Genomic DNA, 23,410 nt, shown 5'->3' with positions numbered 1-23,410 from the left:
CATCCCATGCAGGCCTTGCAGGCAAACTGCTGTGGGGCAGGAGGGCAGCCAGAGGCTCCCAAGAGCTACAGGGCCAGTACCCGAGCCCCAGCGTGCTGCCTGCCCGCCTCACCAGCTCCCTCCTCTTCCTCGCTCCCCCTCTGCACAGCAGCGGAGGAAGAGGAGAGGAACCCAGCGCTGCAACTTCTGCCCAGAGCCGCTGGCACGCAAGAGGGGGAGGGAGCCCAGCCACCAGCAGAACAGCTAAAAATTACTGAATACTTCCCTAATATAATTAGGTTTCCATGCAAGCAATTGCCTTAATTGCCAGAGGGCCGTGGCACGGGGTGGGGGAGCCAGCCTGGGCTCACGCTTCCTCACCCAGCACCCTGGTGCTGTGCTCGGGCCGGACCCAGCACCTCCTGGGGGTTTCCCGGTAAGGCTGGGGTGAGGATTTGGCCCGCACCGAGTCTCTTTTTGTCGGGGGTCTCTTTTTGTTCTGCCTCTGCAGCTCGGAGGCTGCCTGGGCACGCTGCGGTTTCAGTCAGTGTTTGTTTTCCAACTGCTGTTGGAGCAAGGAGAGTTAGGCAGGCAGGAAGGGAAGGAAAAAAAAAAACACACCCTGAGCCCTCTGTGTGATTTACGTGGTAAAGGAGATAAGTGGGGATTTAAAGAGAAGGGGATCTATAATGGAGACGGGCGTGTAACGTGAGCGCGGATCCAAACAGAGATCGTAATCAGACGTGCTAGGAGAAGCTGAGGTTATTAATGAAACGTCTCGGCTCTTGGTCAGCTCAAGGGGAACAGCCTCGCTGGGCTGCTGCCTCCCTGCCCGGGCTCAGGGTGCTCGGGATGGGAACCAAGAGCGGGGTTAGGGACGGAGAGGAAGCGTGTGAAGGAAGCGCCTGTTTTTATGGCGGCGGTGCGATTGTCTCCTCCGTAACCGGCCCCAGAAGCCGGGCGCTGGCAGAGCGGCTGATGACCCTGGAGGAAGGGCCCTCCCCAGCCTTCCTCACATCCCCCCTCCTCCTCTCCTGCCCCTGGGGTGCGGCCGCTGCTCCTCGGCTCTGGGCAGTTTACACCGCGCGCGGCACTGGGTGGAAACGCGGAGCAGCCTCAGCCACCTCCAGCCCTGTGTCCGTCCGTCTGTCCGTCGGGGCAGGGAGTGCAGCTCGCTGTATTTTTGGTGGGGCTGTCCCACGGGTGATGTATGGCACGCTGCGTGGCCTGCCAAGTGCCTAATTCCCCAAGTGGCACCACGAGGGATGCACACCAGCACGGGGCATTCCCCGTGCGCTCTTCCACTCGTCCCCTTTTAGCTGCCTCCATTGGGGTATCTTCATCCATCGGGGTTCCTGGGCCACGAGGACGATGCTGGCAGTGCCCAAGGGGTTAACGTGGGGCTGCTCTGCAGCTCCGGCATGGAAAGGCTCTGGCTTGACACGAAGAGAGAAATTTTTGAAGGGTTATTCCCCTTCCCAGGCCCTGGCTGTTATCTGCGGGCTGACAAAACGCCTGGAACGCAGAGACCCGCTGGACATTGACCTGGCTGCGCCGAGCTCAATTAGCCAGGGCTATCTGATTGGCCTGGACGCAGCCTAATTAGTTTTGGATTGGAACCAGGAATTCAAACCCAAACGCCGCTCGCAGGCAGAGCATCCTACGCTGCGACCCGCCTCGTGGAAAAGGCTTCCCGGGGCCTCTTCCCTGCCCTGGCAAGGGGGAGCCACCCCCAGATGTCCATCTATCCATCCATCCCTCCTGCCAGCCCCAGGGCTGGCACTTGGAGAGGAAAACCTCGGGGTGGGGACGAGGCTCCCCTCCTGCCCAGTGCCTGCTGCTGAGCCCCGGGGGGGCCACGTAAGCCCGGCAGCAGCTTTTTGCTCCAGAGGCGCAGCGTGCGCTGCCTGGAGGCCGGCAGGAACTCGGAGGCGAGCTGGCTCTGGCAGCTGCCGTCCCTATCTCCTCCGGCGCCTTCCTGCAGCACGTAGGCACCCAGTTCTCAGGCTCCTTCCCCCAGACCTCCAGCAGCAGGGGATGAAGCGGGTGGCACGGCCCCGAGGCGTTGGGCTGGCTGCGCACAGCGCTCTGCGTGCCGCTGGAGCTGGCACGGTGGGACAGGGCAGCAGCTCGAGCACCCCAGGACCCGTGGCTCGCCTCGGGTTTCCAGCTTTGCGCACTCAGTCGTGGTGGGGAAGGACCCCCAGGGCTCTGTTCTCCAGCCTGGCAGGACGGGAGGGGGACACTTCTGCAAGGAGAGCTGGAGAACGGTGTCCCCACGGGCTGCCCGCGTGGTTCCCGGCCTCGCCATCACCTGCTGCGATCCGATCCAGTTCCCCCACCGCGGAAAACCAGTTAGAGGCTCCCAGAAAACCAGTTAGCAGCGTCGCCTCTTCTTGCCCACGGCACAGCCGGCGGCAGGGCCGTGTTGGGGCGTTAGGCTCCCAGCTGCACGCCGGCAGCAAGGTGCCAGCCAGGCTGGATCAATTAGAGCCCGTTATGCCAACGAAGGACTGTAATTATCTCCGATCGGGATTAATGCACGGGGCTGTGTAACACAAGCTGGCTGGACACTGCTCTGCAGGCCGTATTTGCTGGGAGCTGGCCGCAGGCTTGGGGTTTTTAGGTTTTTTAGGTTTTGGCTCGTGCCAGATGTCCCGCAGGGAGGATCCCCAGAGGTGCCCGGCCGCACTGCTAAAGGGTTAAGGCTGTGCGGGGCGCGGGTGCTCGGGTTGCCCCTGGAGCAGCCTCACCCCTGTAAGTGATCTGTTTGCAGGAGGGGAGGGTGCGTGCCGAGCCCAGGGCCGGGCATGGGGAGCTGGGGAGAGCTGGGCTGGCTTTGCCTTCGGTTTGTAGGATCAGGCCAGGGGCGCAAACCCGCCTTGGGCTCCGTGGGAGCCGGGCAGCACCAGCAGCATCCTCCCCTTCAGCTGACATCCAAAGCAGGGTGCTCTCCATCCAAGAGCCCCCTCAACCAGAGCTCTCAGCCTGGCTGCGTCGTGCTCTTTTTCCTCCTTTTCTCCCTTCACTTTGGAGAGGAGGATTTGGGGTTTGGAGCAGGGGCTCCCCCCCAGAGAACGGAGGCAGGCCAAGGGCTGCTTGCTCTGTCACCCATCTCCTCTCCATGCACCAGGGGAGCTGGGGGGACAGAGGGGACAGAGGTGATGCCCAGCACGTGCCAGGCACACAGCTCGTTGTTGTGGGCCCCGGGAGGTTCAGCAGGAGACAAAACTTCTCCTTTTCTCTGCTGGAACGAGCCTAATGCTTTCAAGCTCCCCTTGCATCTCTCTCTGGATCCTGCTTGGTTTTTCATAGCTCAGAGCGTAGCACCCCCTCAAGGACAATTAGATCACTTCCAATTTGCCCGTAAGCCCATAAAACTGCAATTGAATGTAATTAAAAGGCCATAATGAGCTCCAGCAACCTGCGGGACCACTGCGCGTTCGCTCTCACCGTGCTCCTTTCGGAGAACGGGACAAAGTCGGGGGAGGACGCGAAGGTCAGCGTGTGCCGGGGAGGATGAGGATGAGGAGGAGGATGAGGATGAGGATGAGGATGAGGATGAGGATGAGGATGGCTCCTTGGCCAGCAGGGCCATGGTTGGGACGGGCAGAAGGGGAGCACCCCTGTGCCACCGCGTGCCCGTGCTGGTGATACCCATCGGGGAGGGCAGGGGGCTGCAGGGTCCCCAGGTGCAGCTCTCCATCCTCACCAGAGTTTCTTCCCCCCTTTGGCAGCTTTTGCTGCCATTCTGGCTGCACCGATGGGGCTGGGGATGGTAACAGCCATGGGGGCTCAGCCCTTGCGCTTCGGTGCTGACGTCTGGGTCCCCAAAGCTCCTTTTCGGGGGTGCCAGAGCCTTCCTGTGGCATTTTTGGGCAGCGAGCTGGGTCCCGGCCGGCTCCTGCGCCCCAGAGCTTGTGGGGCTGCCTCTCCCTGCGAGGGCACGAGCTCCAAGGAGCCGCCACGCCGAGTCCTCCAGCAAAGCCCCGGCAGCCCCGCTGCCTTCCCGGTGCCCTGGGCAGCCGGCACTTCGCTGCCCCTTCTCACCGCCTGGCCCTGCAGCGGGTTCCCAGGCAGTAAATTAGGGGCGCTGACAGCGGCACAGAGCGCATTGTGAGCGCGGGGACGGCGGCGCTGGCCCTCCGGGGCTGAAACAGGAGCCTGCAATTTCTCAGGGCTGTTGTGACATCTTTGCACAAGCGTGTGATTGAGTCACATTTGCTTTCTCAGCAGAATCCCTTGTTTGCCTGGGTGCACCCCTCCTTCCCTCCCCCTCCGCCCCCTTCCCAGGCTCGGGCAGAGCCTGCAGCCCGCTGCACCCACCCCGTCCCCCCCCCACAGGTCCCCCCTTTTCCCTTCCCAGCCGGGGACCCCTCACACTTTCCATCTGGCACGCTCGCCCGCTTGCTCACGCTTCCTGCTTTCGCCTCCTCCACCCACGGCACCCGCGGAGGAGGGCGCAGAGGCTGCCCCGTGTGTGTCGGGGAGCAGGGGGGGGTGGGATGCGAACCGAAATAAATTTGAGGGGCTGCCACGGGTCCCTGCGAGTGGCGGGGGCTGGGGGCGCAGCGGGCAGGAAGCCGGGGAGGGCTCGTGCCGGAGGAAGAGGCGTTGGTAAGCGTTTCCTCCGGTGACACGGCGGCTCGCGGGGAGAGCTGCTTCTGGAAAATTCCTCTCCGAGTCCTCCCCCCCCTCGGAGACGGGGACGGCCCCCGCGGGGCTGGTGGCTGGGCCGGTGGCTGCGGGAGCCAGGCTGCGCTCTGGCGGGGGCTCTCCGTGGGTTTTTAAGGCAAAAAAAAAAAAAAAAAAAAAGGAAAAAAAAAAAAAAAAAGGTGTAAAATGAGCCCTGCTGAGGACGAGGTGAGGATGCTTGGGCAGTCCAGGGGGGGTTCCAGCAGAAAATGGGGTGCGAGCGGGGTGAGCATCTCCCAGCAGGGCCCCCGTGGGGCTGCAGGGTGGGCTACCAAAAGCTGTGAGCGTTGGCGAGCCCTCGCTCACCCCCAGGGAGGTGGGAGGGGAAGGGCTGATGTGTCTGCAGGGCAGAGGAGAGGATTAATGGGATGGAGATGGAGTGGTTCTGCCTCGGAGAGCCCCAGCCCCCTGCTCGCTGCGGCCCACGGTGGGATCCTTCCTTGTGGCTTTTGGTGGGAGGTCGGGGCTGGAGTGTGGCTTTGAGGTTGTAGTTTGGTCAAAGTGAAAGCCTGCAGCGAGGAGGAACCCACCCGGAGCAGAGAGAGGCCGAAACCGAGCTGCTCGCCCCAGGGGGAAAGCACCGAGGGCGGCTGCGGAACCGCGCCGGGACCCCAGGGCGCAGAGGCCAGCCGTGATTTCCTTACACCCACAAGAAAAAAAAACACATCTCCGTGTGCTCTCCTGTGTGGAGACGTAGAGAAGGCCTAGAAAGAAATAGATTCAAGTGACTTTTTGGTGAAGCCACACAGTTCCAGCAGCCAGAGCCTTACAGAAACGCTCGGCACTGGCGCCCTGGTAGCGGGATGCACGTGGCAGCAAATTTGGGAAGGAGTTGGGGAAACCAGGCAGCTGCGTCTTCTGGTGCCTCGGGATATCCTTCTGCCGTGTGCCTGGGGGGTGGTGGAAGGGGTTGGTTTCCTCTCCTGGCTGGGCGAAGTGCCTGGGGCTGGCCCCAGGGCATCTCCAGAGCGTTCCCACGTCCAGCCCTGTTGGGATTTGTAGGGGCTGCGCTCTTGCTCCGTCCCTCTGCACGGCTGAGTGAGCTGCTGAGAGTTTCCCTAGGTGCAAAACCGCGGGGTGTTTCATGCTGTGGGCGTCTCTTGTCCTTCCTGGCTGGCTTCTCCTTCTTGCAAGCTCCGAGCTGAGGTCGCAGAGCTGCAGGGCAGGTGGCCCAAAGGTGCCCTGGCCTTGGTGCCTGGGGAACATCGCAGGACGGGGCTGATCCTGGGGAGCAGCAGGCTCAGGGCGGGCAGGGACGTGGCCGTTCCCAGCCACACTGGTGTAAATTCAGAGCAAACTTCAGAGCGTGGGCCAGGGGCTGTTGAAAATCTTGTGCCGTAAACACTGCTCCTTCCCTCTTTGGGAGCACCATCCCTTTTGGGGACAAAAGCGAGGATCTGACCTCTTGTGGTCGCTGCATTCCCATGGCAGTTTTCAGGTGAAAACTGGGGTCAATCGGCTGCTGCCCGGACACCTCCACGGCCGAGGTTCCTGGGGTGGGAGGCACAAGGAAATCTCTGCACGGCTTTTCAGGAATGAGGGCAGACGGGGCAGGGATTTCACTGCCGAGCGCGTTCAGGGAAACTCGCCACCCGCAGAGGCACCAGAAGAAGGAACAGCACTCGGCACGTTGCATTTCCTCACGGGTTCCCGTGCCTTTCTTTGGCTGTCGGGGCTTTGCACCTGGCCGGCCCCAGCACCAGGGAGGAGGTTTCCAAAAACCTGGTCCCTGCTGCTGGTTCCTCGCCCCCTCTCCGAGCGCGGCCCCGCAGCGCCCAGGGCTGCGCTGAGGAAGGGAGCGGCCGCCCAAATTTAGAATTTCCTGCTGTGCAATACCCAGAATTGATCTTCTTGCTGATTAAGGAGGAAGAGGTGCTGAGAAAAAAAAAATAAAAATAAAAAAAATAAAAATAGCGGAAGCCCGGGGGGTGTGGGCGCTTTTCTGAATCTCAGCCGGCCTCAGCTGGGGCTCTCCCCCAGCCACAGCCACGGGGCCCTGCTTGGGCACATGCCTGGCTCTGACGCCTCGGCCACAGAGAAATGTGGCTTCTTCTCCTCTGGGTAACTCAAAGACACAGCTTTGAGCTTCCCCTCTGCCAGGGGCAGAGCGCCCAGCTTCTGCCTCAGCACCGGGGATAGGCTAGAAAAGGTTTTCCAGCAGAGCTGGGTCACTGTAGTTTTACTGGCAAAGCCTCTTAGGCAGAAACGGAGATTATAGGGGCGAAAGCTGCTGCTGGTACAGTTCATTCTGGTCCAAAGGAGCTATCCTGGGAAAAAAAAAAAATCCCCCCTGCGCTGTTGTAATTGTTTCTGCTGCGGGACGTTTTGTGGGCTGGGAGGGTTCAAATCGCCTCTCTCCTGGAGGTTGCAAAGCTCCCGGGCTGTTTAAGACGGCGGAGCAGCGGCGCTGCGATGAGACACACGGCGCCGGGGGGGGGAAATGCAAGAGGAAAGCTCTGCAGGGAGCAGCAAACGCGGTCCCGGGGGCTGAAACCTGCCCGTGGGGGCTGCATGGGGAACAAGGAAATTTGGGCTTTGTGCTCGTGGCCCCAGGCACGCCAGGGGGATGGAAGATGGTGGAGAAGTTGTGGAGGGACGCGCCGTACTCCGGGCTGCTCCGAGCGGCCGGCGCCGCGGGATGGGAACGGGGACAAATGTTTTTGGGAGATTTTTCCTTGCTGTATTGGAAATTAATAATAGCGAAGGAGCGCTGCCTGGCACCGAGCCAGGAGGATGGAAAAAAAAAATAAAATAATAAATTACAGGGGAGGTTGATTGAGCAGCCGAGATGCTAGTCTGGGTCTTGCCGTCCCCGGGATCTATTCCGGGCTTTGGCTCCGGTTTCCCTCGTGACCTTGGGGAAGGTCGCGGATGCCGTGCCCCGCTGGTGCCGGCCGGGTGCCTCCTCGGCCTCAGCCTCCTGCTGCTCCTGCAGAAATGGGTGTCAAGGAGCGGGCCAGAGGCTTTCTTGTGCCTCGGTTTCCCCACCCGAGAAGCAGGGGTGGTGGCACCCAGAAGCGGTGTTGTGGAGGGCTGTGGCGAGCACCCTGCCGGCCAAAACCGGGGTCAGGCTCCTGGCCTCGAGGCCGGATCGCTCCCTGCAGAGGCTGGAGCTGAAATAATTCCTCGGCCAGAGCTGAAGGAAGTTCCTCGGCCGTGGAGGAGAGCTGAGAGCGCACACACGGCTCCGTGACCCCACTGCTGTCAGTGGAGCGCGTGGGCTGCCCCGAAGGTCTTCTTCTTTGGGAAAATTCCCCTCCGAATTCTGTGGCTCGCGGGTTCGTCGTTCGGAGAAGGAAAAGAGCTTCCCTGCAAATTCCTCAGCTGCTGAGCAGCGCTCGGTTCTGATCTCCCAACTGCCATGGGGCATCTCGTAAGATATATAGAGGTCGTTGTGTTTAAACAAAGGCCGCACAGAGAAAATAGCTGCAATTTATGGGTGCGGCAGGAGGGGAAATGCTTAGGGAACTTTTTTTTTTTTTTTTTTTTTTGTATTTAGAAACAGGCACGGAGTTTATTTTGGTCAAGAGATAGTCACACACAGCAGCTTCAAACAGCAAAACTCCGCAAGGAAAGTGGAAAGCCTCGCGCTGCTCGAGCCAAAATGGCACCGGGGAAAAAAACCTTCCCTGGTTCGCTCCAGAGACCTTCAACCTAGGTGGTTTTTTTGCTTGAGTTTGTTGAGATGAAGGATTGTTCCTCAGCCTGGCTGCCAGGATTTTAGCATCCTAGGAAGGAGTCCTGTGTGGAAGTGCAGCTGCTAGCTGCGGGGTGCTTGGAGCTGTGTCTCTCTGGTTTTCCTCCAGCCGGGTGCACACACGAGGGCTTCTCCGTGGCATGCAAGGTTTCTCCTCCCCGCCTCTCCTCGTGGTTTTTTTTTTTTTTGCTGCCTGGCCGTGTTTCTCCACGCCAGCCATCGGCAGCACACCCAGTTCCTCAGTGGGTGCCGGGGAACGCGCCTGCTTGCCGGGGGAAGCGCGTAAACAGGATGGGTGCAGGGGGCCGGGCGGGGGGCGCGGGCTGGGGAGCTGCTCCCCGCTCCTGCTCCGGGGGACCTGATTTTGGGAGAGGTGCCGGGACAGCGGCTGAGGCCCCGCACGTGCTTTGCTTTCTGATGTGCTCGAGTAGGCACGGGCTGGTCGCCAGTAACCCGCCCCTGACCTCGCCTGCTTCGCTGCCTGAGATATTGAGGAGATGGGAAAGGCACGGCCGTGGGGCGCTTCCTTTCCCCCGCTGCCGGGTCAAGTGCCTGCTTCCTCCGTGCGCCTTTGGGGCCGGGGACCCGGCGCATCCATCCTCAGATTCATCCCAGGGCATCTCCAGCCCTGTCCATCGCCTCGCTCCACAGCTTCTGGTGTTGGTGTGGCACCTCCGGAACAAGGCTGGCGGGGTCCCCATGCCCAGATGCACAAATAAATTTCACCCATTCCCCTCTGTCCCCTGGGAGCGAAGCACAGGAGCGCAGCCCGCATCCCGGGTCCCCGGAGTACTTGGTGGTGCCAAGCCCTGCTCCGAGCCCTATAAAAAAAAACCAAAAGGCAGAGAGGTGGGGTGCACGGTCCCGGTGTGCTAAACCTCAGGACCAGACCCCGAAACCTGGAGGAATTTCCTGGGGTTCCTGGTGCGCCGCACGCACGTCATCCTGCCGCGGGTGACGCGAGGGCCGGCGGTTATCTTCTATCAACATCCTGCCAGAGCCCACGTGAGGCCAGGCCCCTGGGGACCGCGGGCCCTGTCCGTGGGGACGTGTGCCAGGGCAGTGGCACCGGGCTGGGTGCTGAGTCTGGCCACGTGGCCCCTCTGCCTGGCCGAGATGGGACGGGACACGCGTGCAGAGCTGGATGTGTCGCCGCTTTGGGGCTAATCCCCATTTTTTTGCATCCCCATCACCTTGGGGAGCCCGTTTCTGGCGTTTATCTGGGAGTTTTAGGAATTACCCGCGCAGGGAGCAAGCCTCTCTCCTGGCACGTGGCGTCTGTGATGCTTACAAGGGAGGAAGGTGGATGGGGTCCTGCTGGGGGGGGCTGTGCCGTGCAGGGGGCCGTGCGCCTCGGGGGGCTCGGTGCCGGGGCAGCACGGCTCCAAGTGGCAGTGCCCCGAGCAGGGGCAGCCCTCGGGGGTCTCTCGTGCCCGAATCCCCAGCAGCAGCTCCCTGTGAGCAAAGCAACCCCTCACCCAGCTGCCTGCCCCTCTCTGGCTGCACGTTTGCAGGGCAGCCTGGGGGGTCCCGGGGGGTCCCACGGCCCCACCGCTCACTGCCCGTCCACCCCCCTGCGCCCTCCCCGGGGGGCCACGAGCCTGCCCCCTTCCTCGCCCAGGATTGTTTTGCAGGCAGCGTGACAGGATGAGGAGGAAATGTGCCAGGAACGGCTCCGTGTCTCCTCTCCAGAGAGAATCGGGCGGCTATTTTTAAATGCCCCCCCCCCCCCTTCCTGCCCCCCCGTCCTCCTGCTCCCCTGGGACGGCCGAGCCGGTCGGACGCAGAAACCCAACCAGCCTCTGCCGTGCAACCCCCCCGGCACCACCACCCCTGGTTTTTGGGGTGCTGCTGGGGTCCCTGCTGTCCCGTGCCTCGAGCAGCCCCGTTAGATCCGATTTGGGGTGTGTTGTGGGGTGGGAGGGGGGCGCCCCGTTCCTGGAGGCGATGCTGCCTCCAGGCAGAGGCTAGGGCTGGGTACAGAGGGTGAAGGGGGAGGAAGGCAGTGACGACCGTGTCTGGAGGCTCTCTGTGTTGAATTTGGGGTCGTGCAGCAGCAGGGGGGTTGGGAAGCAGGGCAGAAGGAGTTTGGGGGTGTCGGGAAGCAGCTGGGGCTCGCTGAGGGCAGAGCCTGCGCCGGGCTGGAGACTGAAACCCCGCTGTCTTCTTCCTCTCTTGCAGATTTCTCAAACCAAGTCAATTCCACGTCCCTGAACTCCCCCACCAGCCGGGGCCCCATGGCCACCCCCTCCCTCCACCCGTCCATCGGGCCGGGCATCGGCTCCTCGCTGGGCTCCCCGGGTCAGCTCCACTCGCCCATCAGCACCCTGAGCTCGCCCATCAACGGCATGGGGCCCCCCTTCTCCGTCATCAGCTCCCCCATGGGCCCGCACTCGATGTCCGTCCCCTCCACGCCCAGCCTGGGATTCGGTACCAGCAGCCCGCAGGTAAAGGGGAAGGGGATGGGGACGTGGCCGCTGCTCCGTTATAGGGGCAAGGACACAGCCGGGGAGGGGTGGGGGGGATGATCCTGGCCCCGTTGTGCTGCCCAAGCGAGCACGGGGAGCAAAACCCCCTCGCAGACATCCCTGGAGAGGCGGGCAGGCGCCAAAGGGTGGTGAAAAGCAGAAGCCCAAGGGGGAAATGAAGCCGGGGCGCCCTGCTGCTCCGGCAGGGTTTGGGGACCGCGGGGGCGCAGGGCTGGAGAGCATCCACCCATCCATCAGCTGCCATCGCCTGGCCCCCCCCGCTCCTAGATGGGAGTGAAACGGGAGCAGGGACTGCCCCTGGGTCTCCTGGGGATGGGCTGAGCTCAGGCAGAGGGGCTGGAGCCCCCCTTGGCACTGCCCTGTCCCCTCCCCGGGACCCCGCACATCCCCTCTTGGTCCCCAGTCCCGGAGGCACGCACCGGGGGGCTCCCCTACCCGCTGCCCCTCCTGCCCCTCACGGAGGGAGGAACCGGTGTTGGTTGGCTGAAGATTATGTAAAAAAAAAAAAAAAAAACAAAAAACCAACCTCCAACGGGGGAGAGATAAGCTCTTTTTAAAAATAGCAGGATCGGGGCGAGCTGGCCAGCCCCCGCCACCTGTTGCTGGCTGCTCGCACGTTATATGTTTAGTAAAAGGGCAGATTAAGGAATTGGCTGCCACCTGCCACTCACTGCTGGGTTATTTATTCCGAGCCCTCGCCGGGAGTCGAGCACCTGCCGGCACCTTTATTTTTAAATCTGGGCCTGATTGCTTTCCAGCAAGAAGGGGTTTTTCTGCCCGGGGCCGGGGAGGGACGCGCTGTGCCGGCGGTGTCAGCCAGCCCCGGGACCACCCCACGCCGCAGGGAGGTGGCTTTAGGGTTCCCCCATGCCGGATCCAGCCCCTGACCCCATAAATTTGTGGGGAGCTGCCCCTGCCCGGAGCAGAGCCAAGGGGCAGGGTGGCAGTGCCGCCTCCCATCCCGTGACCGAGGGAAGGGGGAACTGAAACGGCTCCTGGGGAAGGGGCAGCGAGAGCCAAAGGGGCCGGGAGAGCATCAAAAGGGTGGGGAAGGAGCGGGGAAAGGGGGGGAGGAAGGGGGTGACGCGGCCCCGGCTTCGATTGAAGGGCACGGGGTGGTTTAGGGGTGGAGGGGCCGGAGGAACCGAAATAAAACCCAGCGGCGGGGTGACAAAAGGGGAAGCGAGAGCGCAGTCGGATGGTGCCGGGGAGCATCCCCGAGCCCAGCCGCGGACGTGTCTGAGGTGGTTTTTCCTCGAGGAGGTTTCCAACCCGCTGGCTCCTGCCGGCTGTCCCCTGTCTGGGCGCCTCAGGGCCCTGGCAGCGGGCTGGGGCCTACCTGGGCCTGTGGAGGAGGAGGAGGAGGAGGAGGAGGAGGAGGAGGAGGAGGAAGGGGGTAATGAGGCGTGCGGCCCCAGCCGCCGGGTGGGGCCGGCCCTGATGGAAGGAGCTCGGTGTCAGCTGGCGGGTGCCACTTGCCATCAGGCCATGCCTCGTTGCCTCGCGGGAGGCAGCGGAGCAGAAGGGCAACGGGGACGCTGAGGCCTCTTCAGCCTCTTCCCCAGCTCCTGCCGGCATCAGGGTGGGAAGGAGCCCTCAGCTCCCCAAAATTTGGGCTGGAAGGAGCCCTCAGCTCCCCGGATTCGGGCTGCTGTCCCTCTCTGTTTCATCCCACGCCTCCGGCCCCGCACAAGACGTCAGCCTTGACCCCGAGCATCCCCTCCCCGCCTGGGAGCTCGCAGAGCCTCCAAACGCAGCCCAGCAGCCAGGATGCCCTACAAGGGGGTCCCCAGCACCCAGGGACCCCTCGCTGCTCCCCAGGGGGGAAATTTGGGGAGCTGGGTGCTCGCATGGAGCCGGGCACGTGCCGGCAGAAAGCCCCAGGGCGCTTTGCAGCGGGGAGCAAAGCCCCAGCCCGACCCTGAGGCTGTTTACTGGGATTTAACACATCTTTAAGACCTCTTAAAGTTTCTGGGAAAACAATAATAATAATTAAAAAAAAAAAAAAGTATTTTCAGTAAGAGATGACAGGGAGGGGCTTCCCACGCTGGATGTTTCTTCCTCTCCCTCCTGCTCTGCTGCTCGCAGCCAGCAGCAGCCCGGGGATGAGCAGGGAGAGGCCAGGAGCAGGATCAGGCTTCTGCAGGGCTGCTCCCTGCCTTGGCACAGGGCTCTTCGTAAATCCAGGGGGGCTGCAGAAAGAGTAGGGTGTTGTTTTTTTTTGTTTTTTGGAAGAGGAAGCCTCCGAAAAGGAGGTTGCCAGTGGAACAGAGGGGACAGGATTCGGTCCCCGGCGCAATGAACTAAAAAGGGAAAGGAGAGGAGCCGAGGAGTCCCAGCGCACGGGGCTGCCACGTCATTCGGGAAGCGGAGCAGCAGTTCCCCTGGGTCCCCGGCTGCCTCGCAGGGCTGGAGCCATCCTGCCCGGGGAAGGGGGAGCAGAAACTCGGGGCTGGGGCCGTGCGGGCTCCCCGCGGCACGTGCTGCCGGCTCCGCGCCAGCCGCGAGGGGAAGGAGCGGGGCCGGCGCCGGGGCGGCGTGGGAACCCCACAGAACACGTGGGAACCCCACAGAACACGTGGGAACCCCGCAGCACACGTGGGGCTTGTGGCGAAACCCAGGCGGGTGCTGCAAGAGGAACCCAGGACTTCTCCTCCCAGCCCGGGGCTGACTCAGCCCCGGCGGGCGTCGTGCTGATGCCCAGGGGGGCGGTGGCACCCCCGAGGGCTGGGGTAGGGGCGAGGTGATGCTCTCTCCACGTCTCGTTTTGCTGGACACCCCCCCCAGAGGGATGCTCGGATGGGCTCGGTGGGCTGCTGGGGCTGGGGGATGTGGTGGAGGATGGTTTATCTTCAGCTGAAATCCTCTGCCCCGGCTGCGACGTGGCGGCGGTGGGTGACAGCGCGGCACCTGGCAAATGGCTCTGTTCCCAAAAAAGTGCTCCAGGGAGCACTGCTCGAGCCAGTGACCCCAAAACCGTGGAGGGACGTGCCGCTGCAGTGCCTCTGCAGGTAGCTCGTGCCTTTCTCCTTGGTGTTGTCAGGCCCCAAAGGGCGATGCTCCCGGCCCCCTCCCTGCCCCATCGTGGTGGAACCGAACGGCCCCGAGCAGCTGAGAGCCAGGAGCGCGGCTCCGGGTCCCGCTGCCTTTGGTTTCCTCATCTGTCACGGGCAGGGCAGGAGAGGAAAACCCTTCACATTTCTCCAGGGGGGGGTTTGCCTCGCTCCGCTCTGCGGTTATTAGTCAGCTGCCTGCCAAATATTCCCCACCAGCCTGGAGACTTGAAAGGCAGAGGAGCGGCTGCGCTCGTCTCGTTGACGGATCGCGAGCCCTGGGACTTCCCTGAATTAATTTGTGACAAGTGCAATTGCCGAGCGTCTCTATTAAGGGAGGAGAGAGACAACAAGGCGAAGCACAAATCCTGCGGATCCCACCTGGATTTAGTACTTGGCAGGGCTGGGGGCTCTGCTGCAGTCCTTGGCACCGCTCCTCGCTGCTGTCTGGAGCTGAACAAGCCTGGCTCCGTGCACCCCAGGGACACGTTTAACCCCCCCCGGGCTGGGCAGGGGACCCTGCTGTGTCCCTGGCCCCTTTCAATGGGGCTGAGCAGGGAGGGCATCGTGGCAGCGGCACGGAGCAGCGTGCAGCAAGGTCTTTCTGGTGACATGGTGCATAAAATCCGCTCGACCTCGTGACGCAAAGAAAACCCCCGAGGCTGTGAAGGCGCGGACGGCTGCTGAGATGAGGAGAGATGAGGATGCCAGCTTGTAACTCAGAGGCTGGGGCTGTAATTCCGTCCTCTCACACCTTCCCTTCATGCCTCAGCGGGCTGTGAGGGGCGTGCAGCCTCGGGCAGAGGCGCGGATGGCAGAGCTGGTGTGGATCAGCCCCAGCTGCACAGGTTGCTGTGATACCGCCACGGGTCCCCCTTCCATCTCCGTGCCTCAGTTTCCCCCTGTGTTTGGGGGGATCACGGGGCCCTGCCTGTGATATAAAGCAGGAATCCTCGCCAGCACCCATGTCCCAGCTGCTGCTTTTAATTCTCCTCCTCCTTCCCTGCCTGTTGGGCTCGGCAGGGTCGGGATGGGAGCCCGGGGGGCTGCAGAGCGCCGAGCGGTGTCCCACGCCTGCCAGCTCTGCAAAGCCAGGCCCCGCTGCAGCTGGGATCTATTTATTTGCTGCGGAGCTTTCCTTGGGAGAGAGAATGCTAAAAGGAGATCTATAAATTGCCGAGCGAAAGCGCTCGTGTCCTGGCCTTTGTCATCCCTGCAAGCGCTCGCTCCCACGAGCTGTCGCTGCCAAGCATCCTCCCTGCCCTTTACACCAGGGGGAGGGCTGGGGAGCACGAGGAGATGCGGGCTGTCCCGTGGTGCTGGGCAGCACAGAAGGAGCTCAGCCTCACGTTAATCCATGCCGGAGCATCTCCCATGGGTCTGGTGCTGGGAGCAGGACCCGATGTCCCCCTGCCACCAGCTCCGAGCCAGGGCAGCAGACGAGCCCCTGGGCTTTGGTCTCTGGTCTCAGGTGCCCAAATCCTCTTGGCTCAGCGCTGCGGATGTGGGTTTTAAACTGTGGTGCTCCCCGTCTGAGGGTTGTCCCCTACTCCAAACGTAGCCCCCACGTCCCGCCTGCTCCCTGCTGAGTGCTCTGCTTTTGTCTCGACAGCTCAACTCGCCCATGAACCCCGTCAGCAGCTCCGAAGACATCAAGCCCCCCCTGGGGCTCAACGGGGTCCTCAAAGTGCCAGCACATCCCTCAGGAACGATGGCCTCCTTCACCAAGCACATATGTGCCATCTGCGGGGACAGGTCTTCAGGTATGGCTGGTCCCTGTGCCGGGTGCTGCTGCCCTGCACGAGCACAGCGAGGCTTTGCATCGTGGCCGGGGCACAAAGGGACAAAAAAAAAACCTATACAAAAGCCTCCCCAGGCTGTCTGCTCTCAGGCGGGCGCTGTCACGAGCCAGGTGAGATGTGCTCGCCGCGGCTCTTTGACCTCTCCCATTCTTCATCATGCCCTGACGGTAAGGAGAGAAGTAAACAATTTGTCCGGCTCCTCGGAGGAGTGAATCCCCCAGGTCACAGCTTAGCCAGCGGTGTTTTATCCTCGGCCCTAAGCAGTGCTGCCCCTCAGAAGGCCGGGCATTAGCTGAGCGTCCCTCTCTCCGCATCCTTTGATCCGTAGCTGGTCTCATCACATAGCACCAGATAAAAAGATGTGCTTCGCATGGAGCCTCTCCACTCATGGGAGATAAAGATGTGCTAATTCCCTTTATTCTCATGCTATTTTAAAAGCTTTCTGCTCCCTAATTGCTCTGGCGTCTGGGTTTGGAGGTCCTTGGGGACCCCTCCTTGCTCTGTCGGGCTCGGTGGCTGGAGGGGGGCGCGTGGCGGAGCGGGCTGAGCCTCGTGTGCGGCGTGGGGTGCCCAGGGGGAGCGGGGGGACAGGGACATGCCCCCATTTTTTGCTGTGCTGCATCTCCCTTGGTTTCATTCCAAAATGGTGGGGGCTTTTTCTGGCTTTCTCGGATGCTCTGGAAGTCAAGTGAAGGCAAAGCCGCTGCCCTTCAGCTCATGGTCACCGTGCCAAGAAGCCTCGGCTTCCTCCGGGCACTGCCCTGGGCAGAGCTGCGGGTCCCTGGGGCATCTTTATGCCCCCGGGGACCCTCGGTGCATCCCCTAACCCAAGTCCTGTCCCCACTGCAGGTAAACATTACGGGGTGTACAGCTGCGAGGGCTGCAAAGGCTTCTTCAAGCGCACGGTGCGGAAGGACCTGACCTACACGTGCCGCGACAACAAGGACTGCTTGATCGACAAGCGCCAGCGCAACCGCTGCCAGTACTGCCGCTACCAGAAGTGTCTTGCCATGGGGATGAAGCGAGAAGGTAAGGCAGAGAGAGCCTGGCCCGGGCACCCAAGGGTGCTGTGTGTCCTGCAGGCACCTGTCCTTCCTCGGGAGGCTCCGGCACGCTGCCGGGGAGCTCGCTCTCCTCATTTTGGGGTTATTTTATGGTAGAAACTGCACCAAAAGCTTTCCTTTCCCACCTTTCCTTTCCCTGTAGAGAGGTGAGAAAGCTGCTGGGGCACATTCTGGGGGACAAACCTAGCTTTGCCTTTCTATCCCATGCAGCCCGGGATGCTGAACCCTGCAAACCCCGAGCTGGGCAGGGGACGTTGCGCACAAAGAGCCCACGGTTACTGTGCTGCTGCCTCGGAGAGGCTCCCGCAGCTGGTGCGTCCCAGCGGCTCGCTGTTTATCTTTCACACCTCTCACGGGGTGGCTGTTGGGGTGAGGGGAGTTATCGCCCTGCTCGGCTGCCTGCGGACATGGCCTCGGCTCAGGGCTCTGCTGCCCTAACCCAGAAAAATTCCCTAGCAGTAGCGATACTGTTGTTTTTTTTTTTTTTTCTTTTTCTTCCTGGGAGGATAAAGGAAATTCAGTCTTGTAAAAAGATCTCCCCTACCCTTACTGGAATGTAAATGTAGGATCTGAAACTCCCTGGCAGGGCTTCTTTTCAATGCTCTTTTTAAATGCTGACTGCACCTCTTTCAAACTGCTGGCAGAATAGGCTTTTAGCAGAGGCGATGTGAAAATGACCCCTGGGTGCTGCTCAGGTCTCCGGTGCCTTCTCCCCTTACATCTCCCGAGCACCCTGGCCCTGGGGCAGGCGGGCAGAGCCCTTCCTCTGCCGGCTGCAGCAAGTGGTGCTCCCGCCGTGTCCTTTTGGAGAGCTCTTGGTCTTGTCCCGGGCACGAAATGCACCCCTGCTCCCTCTGGCCCCATGGAGTTTCATCCTTCAGAGCTCAAAATTGTGACTTTCTGCCCCAAACAGCGATGGGTTGTGCACGGGGAGGTGGCTCTGCCAGGCGTGGCTGCGGGCAGACGCCTCGTTTGGTGGAGCAGCGTGGTTTGAGGGGGTGGACACGTTGCTTTTGCTAGGAACACGATGCACAGCGGGTACCTCCGAGAGACACCCCTGGGTGGAGCTTGGGGTGCTCCCGGCTCCCTCCCCGCCGTCACCCCCAGCAAATATTCATTGGAGAGGGGATTTCTCTGTGGCAAACTTCTCCTTGGAGAAGAAAACTGGTGCACACAAGGTGCAGCCCGCTCAGACCCCCAGGACACACATCCAGGAGAAGCGCACGGAGACGAGCGGCTGCACGGCAGGGCTGCGGGCAGGCTGTGGGGCAGGGGAAAGGCAAAACCCTACAGACAGATCCACCCGGGCAGAGCCCGTGGCCGTTTGTGATCCTGCTCATCTCCTTCCCCTCGGCTCGCCCGCGCTGATCTCCTGCCATCGGGCACCTGCCTCGTGCCTACCGTTAGCGGGGATTGCATGGGCAGCACCATTAAAATTATAGCCCTATTAATTAATTTCTAAGTGGCGGTGGAATTCCCCGGGGAGCGCGTACAGTAGGAGGACTCTATTAATTCATCTTGATTAACATTATCACAATGAATACCGAATGAATTCGTAACGATCAGCCAATTATTTAAAAAGTGTGACAGATGGGAGCTTCGGAACTCCACGAGGGCGCTCGGGCGGCGCGGGCTGATCTGCTGCCGGCGCTGCACGAGGAGAGCTCTGGAGAAGGGGAAAATCCCGCTGTGTTGGCAGCCAGCGGGTGTTTGGGGTAAAAACCCCGGGTAGGGAAAGCTGGGATAGCTGCCCTGGTCCCCAGATAAAGATCTCTCCTGTTACAAGCCTGGCAGCTCAGCGCCTCCTGCCAGGTTTGGAGATGTCCCAGGGCTGGTTTCAGACCTGAAAGAGAGAAGTTGGAGCTTGCTGGGCTTTGGTTTCGAGAAGCTCCCGGATTTCACGTGGGATTACCCACCTGATGTGCCAGCAGAGTATCTCCTTCCCCTTGCATCCATCCCAGCTCACTGCTGTCCTGCAGGGCCAGCCAGGAGCCTTGTCCTCACGGCAGCCCTGCCGTCTCCACGCCGCCTCTCTTTTGGGGAGCAGCTTTGGGCTAAATCCCGCACGGTAATTCCTTCTGCCCAAATGCTCGCTTAACAACAAAGCTGGCTTTTTATCCTCTCGTGTAAACTGTTCCATCTTTTAAGTAACAGCCGGGGTAATGGGCCTCATTTCCTTAAAAAATATCTCGCTCTGGAGACCTAATTTATAGCTACATAAACGCATACCAGACTCCTGCTGGGAAAGTCTCTCTCCTGTAGCCCAAAGGTATTTGGATGTCGTGGAAGTGCAGTAAAACCCTCCAAACTAAGGGCTAAGCGCTCCGGTGAAGAACTAAAACACATCCTGTGTGGCAGCGGGCGCTGCTGTGAGCTGCAGAGCCACACTGGGAAGATGAGGGCTGCAGGGCTTGCCCAAAAACCCGGTGCAAGGAGGGTTAAAAGGCTCCTCACGTAGCTGATGGGTTGGCTTTGAGCTCCCAGCACCCGGGGGGCTCCAGGTGCTTGTGCCAAGGGCAGACAGACCCTAACCTTGTGCTCCAGGGGGGGATCCCTGCAATTCCAGGGGGAATCCCAGGGCAGGGGAAGCAACGTGGCTGCAGTGGAGGGAGCTTGGGATGTGCTTCCCTTGGAAGGACAGGGCACTGCTTCTGTGCCGGGAGGCTTTGCTTTTCCAGCCAGGTCTGGGGGATATTGGCTTTGAGGGGTGAAAGCCTGCAGAAGTGGAGGATTCCTCCTAGAGTGTGCACCTCCGGCTGCTCCCCGTTCAGGGAAGGGTGGGATGGATGCTGGTAGATGCTGATGCTGCCCGAGCCTCGTGGGTTCCGAGGTACTGAGACGGTGATAAATAAGTGACTGGGAGCATTTTTCCCCTGTGAATTACTGCCAGCTGTGCGAGCCTTTGGTTTTTGCACTCTGTCTCCCACCGAATACCGGATAGTCAACAGAAGTGAGATTACCATCAGGGATCTTGACTAATGCAGGGATTATTGCTGTGGGGGTGGCTGTTTGCATCCAGAAGGCCAACTCGCTGCTTGATCTGTTCCTGATTAGGGTCTGAGGTGGGTCTCGGTTAGCAGAACAGCTTTGGAGGCTCTGCGCATCAGCAGCCGTCTATTTTAAGGGAAAAAAAAATGGAAAGTGCTGTTGAACTGGGGAGGAGGAGGTCTTGCAAAGAGATGGGAGTAAACACCCAGGGTCTTGGGATAATGGCAACTTGCGTGCAGGGCTGTTAGCTGGGGTTAGCTTCGGAGCTGAGCGGGGTCACCCGAGCCTGCAAACCCCCTGGCCCCGTGTTAACAGCGTTAGCAGTGCTGTTTTCTCCTGCAGTGGGGTCCCAGCCCCGTATCACCAGCACCAGGAGCAGGAAGCAGCAGCGAGCAGCCCTTTCCCATGCTCCCGCAGCAGCTCGCAGCGAGCCCCCGTTGGGAACGGCACAGCCCGGCCCCCTCCGCCCCCGCCGCTCCTTCCCTTCCCCAGGCAGCCCGCGGCTCTCCGCTCGCCCTGCTGAGACCGAGGCCGACCAGGGTGGCTGGCTGGTGGTGAATCTCCGCCAAGAAGCTGTGTGAGTGACCCCCAAAGCCACGACGTGGCGGTGGTGGCCTCCAGCAGCCTCCAAGGCGCGATGCCGCAGCGCTCGGACGTCCCTCGCTGGCTCCAGGACCCTGTTACCCCGAGCTCCTGCAGGGCCGAGGGTCTTAACCCAGGGTTTGCTCCCTGCTCAGCCCTGCAGGAAGCTTTGTGCCTGCAGAACCTCAGCACCTCTCCTGGGAGCTGCCCCCATCACCCACTCAGTCCTGAGGGACCCAAGTGTCCTCCCGTGTTGGCCAAGAGTCACTCGGAGCTCACCAATGTGCGCCCAAACCGCCTCCCTGCTGCATCTCTGCAGCCCCCGCACCTCCAGCCCCAGCTCCCGGAGCATCCTCGGGGCAAAAACAAGCGAGAGGAGTCTGGGGGAAAAAAGAGCAGGGATTCGGGTCTCCCGCCTGCCCTTCCAAGCGAACGCAAAAGCAGGCAAGTGGCCATACCCCAGCGAAGGGGCAGAGTTCAAGAGCGCAGTTATTTTTAGTAGTAATTTTGGAATGGAAAATGCTTTTCGGCTTAATGAGCTTGTTTCTTATATCCTTTTAAAGAGCTGCTCTTTAAAGCAGCTGGTTAAAGGATGCTGTTGTGTTTCTTTTTTTTTTTTTTTTTTTCGTTGTTGTTGTTTTGAAGGATACTTTGAAGGTTGAGAAAAAGGGTTTGGTTTCTGATTTTCTCCCCCTGCTCTGGCAGTGTTATACTTTGCCGTGCCCAGGTTGTGAGAGTGAAGTGACCTGCTCCTTTTACCTTTTGTTTTCCAAAGCCCTTCCCTGTGCAGGCTGACTGCGTGCGAATATCTCAATCCACTCTTTAACACTCCATTTCCCTGACATCACATTTCTTAGCATCACGGCAGCATTTTGCCTCTCTTAGCAATACCAAACACCATATCCGAGTGAAAGCGCCGCCGTTTATTTCCCGTACCGCAGCTTTTGAGCTTGTTCACCATAAAAAGCTGCATCTGGGAGACAAGGGAGGCACAGCCACATGAAGGCGAGGCAGGAGGAACACGGTCGGAATTGGTTTCCCCAGCCGTGGCGGCGCTTTCCATATAAACAGGTACCTCAGGCGTAAGCGCTTCAAGATGCCTCTGATGCACGGCTGAGATGCAGCTTCATAAAAAGGCAGCAGAGCCCAATAAATTCCACCGCTGGTGAAACGGAAATCCCCAATAACCCTCCCCCCAGCACTTCATAAATAAAGCAGCCACCCACTTGTAGGCTTGGGGAAAACGGAGCAGGTTTGGGTCTTGGAGGCCACCGGAGCCTCCGGGCTCTCCAAGAGGAGAGCGGTGAGTCGGGGCACCCCGCTGGCAGGATGGCACCCGAGGCAGCGGGATCAGGTCTTCTGAAAGGCAGAGGGTTGTGTGGGGAGGCCACCCTCATCCCCCAGTGCTCCAGTGAGGCTGGGCTGGGCACGAGAGGCTTCAGCTGCCCGTCTGTGAAATGGGCGTAGCCGCCTGCCCCGAGAACCTTGGGCCTCCTGGGGATGGGGCCGGGGCTGAAAATCTGCCTGGGTCCCTGAAATCTGCCTGGGCTGGAGTGGTCTGGAAAGGGGCATCAGCCCCGCGTGCCTCTTCTGCTGTCATCTGCTGTGGTTTTTGCACTGCCCAGGGATGAGGTCGAGTGCTGGTGCCTGCCCTCCGTGTGCCACTCGCCGGATCCGTCCCCCAGAGAAAGACCCATTCAGTCACGTCCTGGTGGGAGTGAATTATTCTTCCCCCTCGTCCCCTGAGAAAAGGAACAAAGCCCAGCCAGTCGCCCATGTTATTGTTCCTGGAAGGAGGGGTGTTTGTCTCAGACACAAGCCCTCCTCTCTCTGGAGGCAGGCTGATTACAAGCTGATGGAGCCTGCAGCTCTCTGCGAGCAGACAAGCGCGCCGCTGACCCCACAGCTGATGGGGGCACCTCGGCACTGCCTTGGTGCAAAGCCCCATTTCCTCTGTGCCTCTGGCTTCCTGCATTAAAATCCCTCGAGTGCAGAAGCTCGGGGGTCCCGAGCACGGGGACAGCAGGTCGGGGTACCCGTGGCTTTGGTCCAGACCCCACGGGTCCGAGCATTTCAGCAAAATGCTGCTGCATCAGCATCGGAGACACCAAGTTGGTTTTCTGCTTGCATCTCTCACCAGGCTTTAGAAGCAGAGCTTGCATTTGAAATCTTTCTCTTTCTTCAAGCTAATTAGGCTGCAGATCACAGCATCGGGTTTCTCTCCGCCAGCCAGAAGCTTGAAAAGGAAAGAAACCTTCTGCCCGAGGACTGGGATCCCCGGGGCGATCGCACGGCTCCGAGAGCAGGGGTTCAGGGACAGGGGCACGAGGCTTGGGGAGCAGTGACAGCAGTTGGGGTGCAGAGTTTTCCTCGTCGCTGCAGTGGGTGGAATTTGCATTATTTTCACGTCAGCTCTTGGTCCTGGGCAGCTGAGGTTCTTCTGCAAGCCACGGGATGAGGCATTTTGGTTCTTTCAGAGGGAGAAGCCACCGAGAAGTGGTCTTAGCGCACGTATAGTGCTGTACCGCGGCCTGGGGAAGTGCAGGCGGGCTTGGGATCTCGAGATGAGAAGTGACAGCAAGCAGCCTCGGGCAAGAAGAAGCCAAATGAAGCGGAATAACGTGAGCGCCTCTTCATCAGGTGCCATGGCAAACACAGGCTTCTGTCCTTGGCTCGGCTCAGACATAGCTGGAGGAGGCGCGGCCGCCTCCGAGAGCTCCCCGACTGCAGCATCTTTTTTCTCCTCAAGTGCATTGCAGGTTTTAAATGCTTCCCTTCTGTTAGGAAAATCAGACTAAAAAAAACCAAAAAAACAAACCTCTCAACCATGCGAGTCTCCTTGAAGACAAATAAAAGCATCGGCATGGCCGTCAGCACAGAAGAGACTGCTGAAGCTGGTCTCTGAAAACACAGCACGTTGGACGGGGCGGTGCAACAACAGCTCGGCCCTGCTCTGGGGACAAACATGCCCTGCTGTGCCACCCTAAATACAGAAATTGGCGTTGGTGGGACCCGCACGGTGCTAAAAGCGTGCAGCCAGGGTGGTGAGGGCAGCAGGGGA

The 23,410-nt window shown here is 60.6% G+C and overlaps 1 protein-coding gene across 5 annotated transcripts in view; it reads left to right on the top strand.

Moving 5' to 3' along the window:
* The window catches only part of RXRA (retinoid X receptor alpha), a 94,226-nt gene that overhangs the window by 49,642 nt on the left and 21,174 nt on the right, over positions 1–23,410 (top strand). For all 5 annotated transcript variants that reach the window (XM_082775487.1, XM_082775491.1, XM_082775488.1 and 2 more), the window contains exons 2-4: positions 10,553–10,818; positions 15,526–15,676; positions 16,565–16,744. In XM_082775487.1, coding sequence (XP_082631613.1) covers positions 10,553–10,818; positions 15,526–15,676; positions 16,565–16,744 — 597 coding nt within the window. The remainder of the gene's footprint in view (positions 1–10,552; positions 10,819–15,525; positions 15,677–16,564; positions 16,745–23,410) is intronic.

Source organism: Aythya marila (genome assembly GCF_965140915.1).
Source record: "Aythya marila genome assembly, chromosome: 19".
NCBI lineage: Eukaryota > Metazoa > Chordata > Aves > Anseriformes > Anatidae > Aythya > Aythya marila.
Note: the sequence above shows the minus strand (reverse complement) of the source record. Positions and strands in the feature narration are given on the sequence as shown.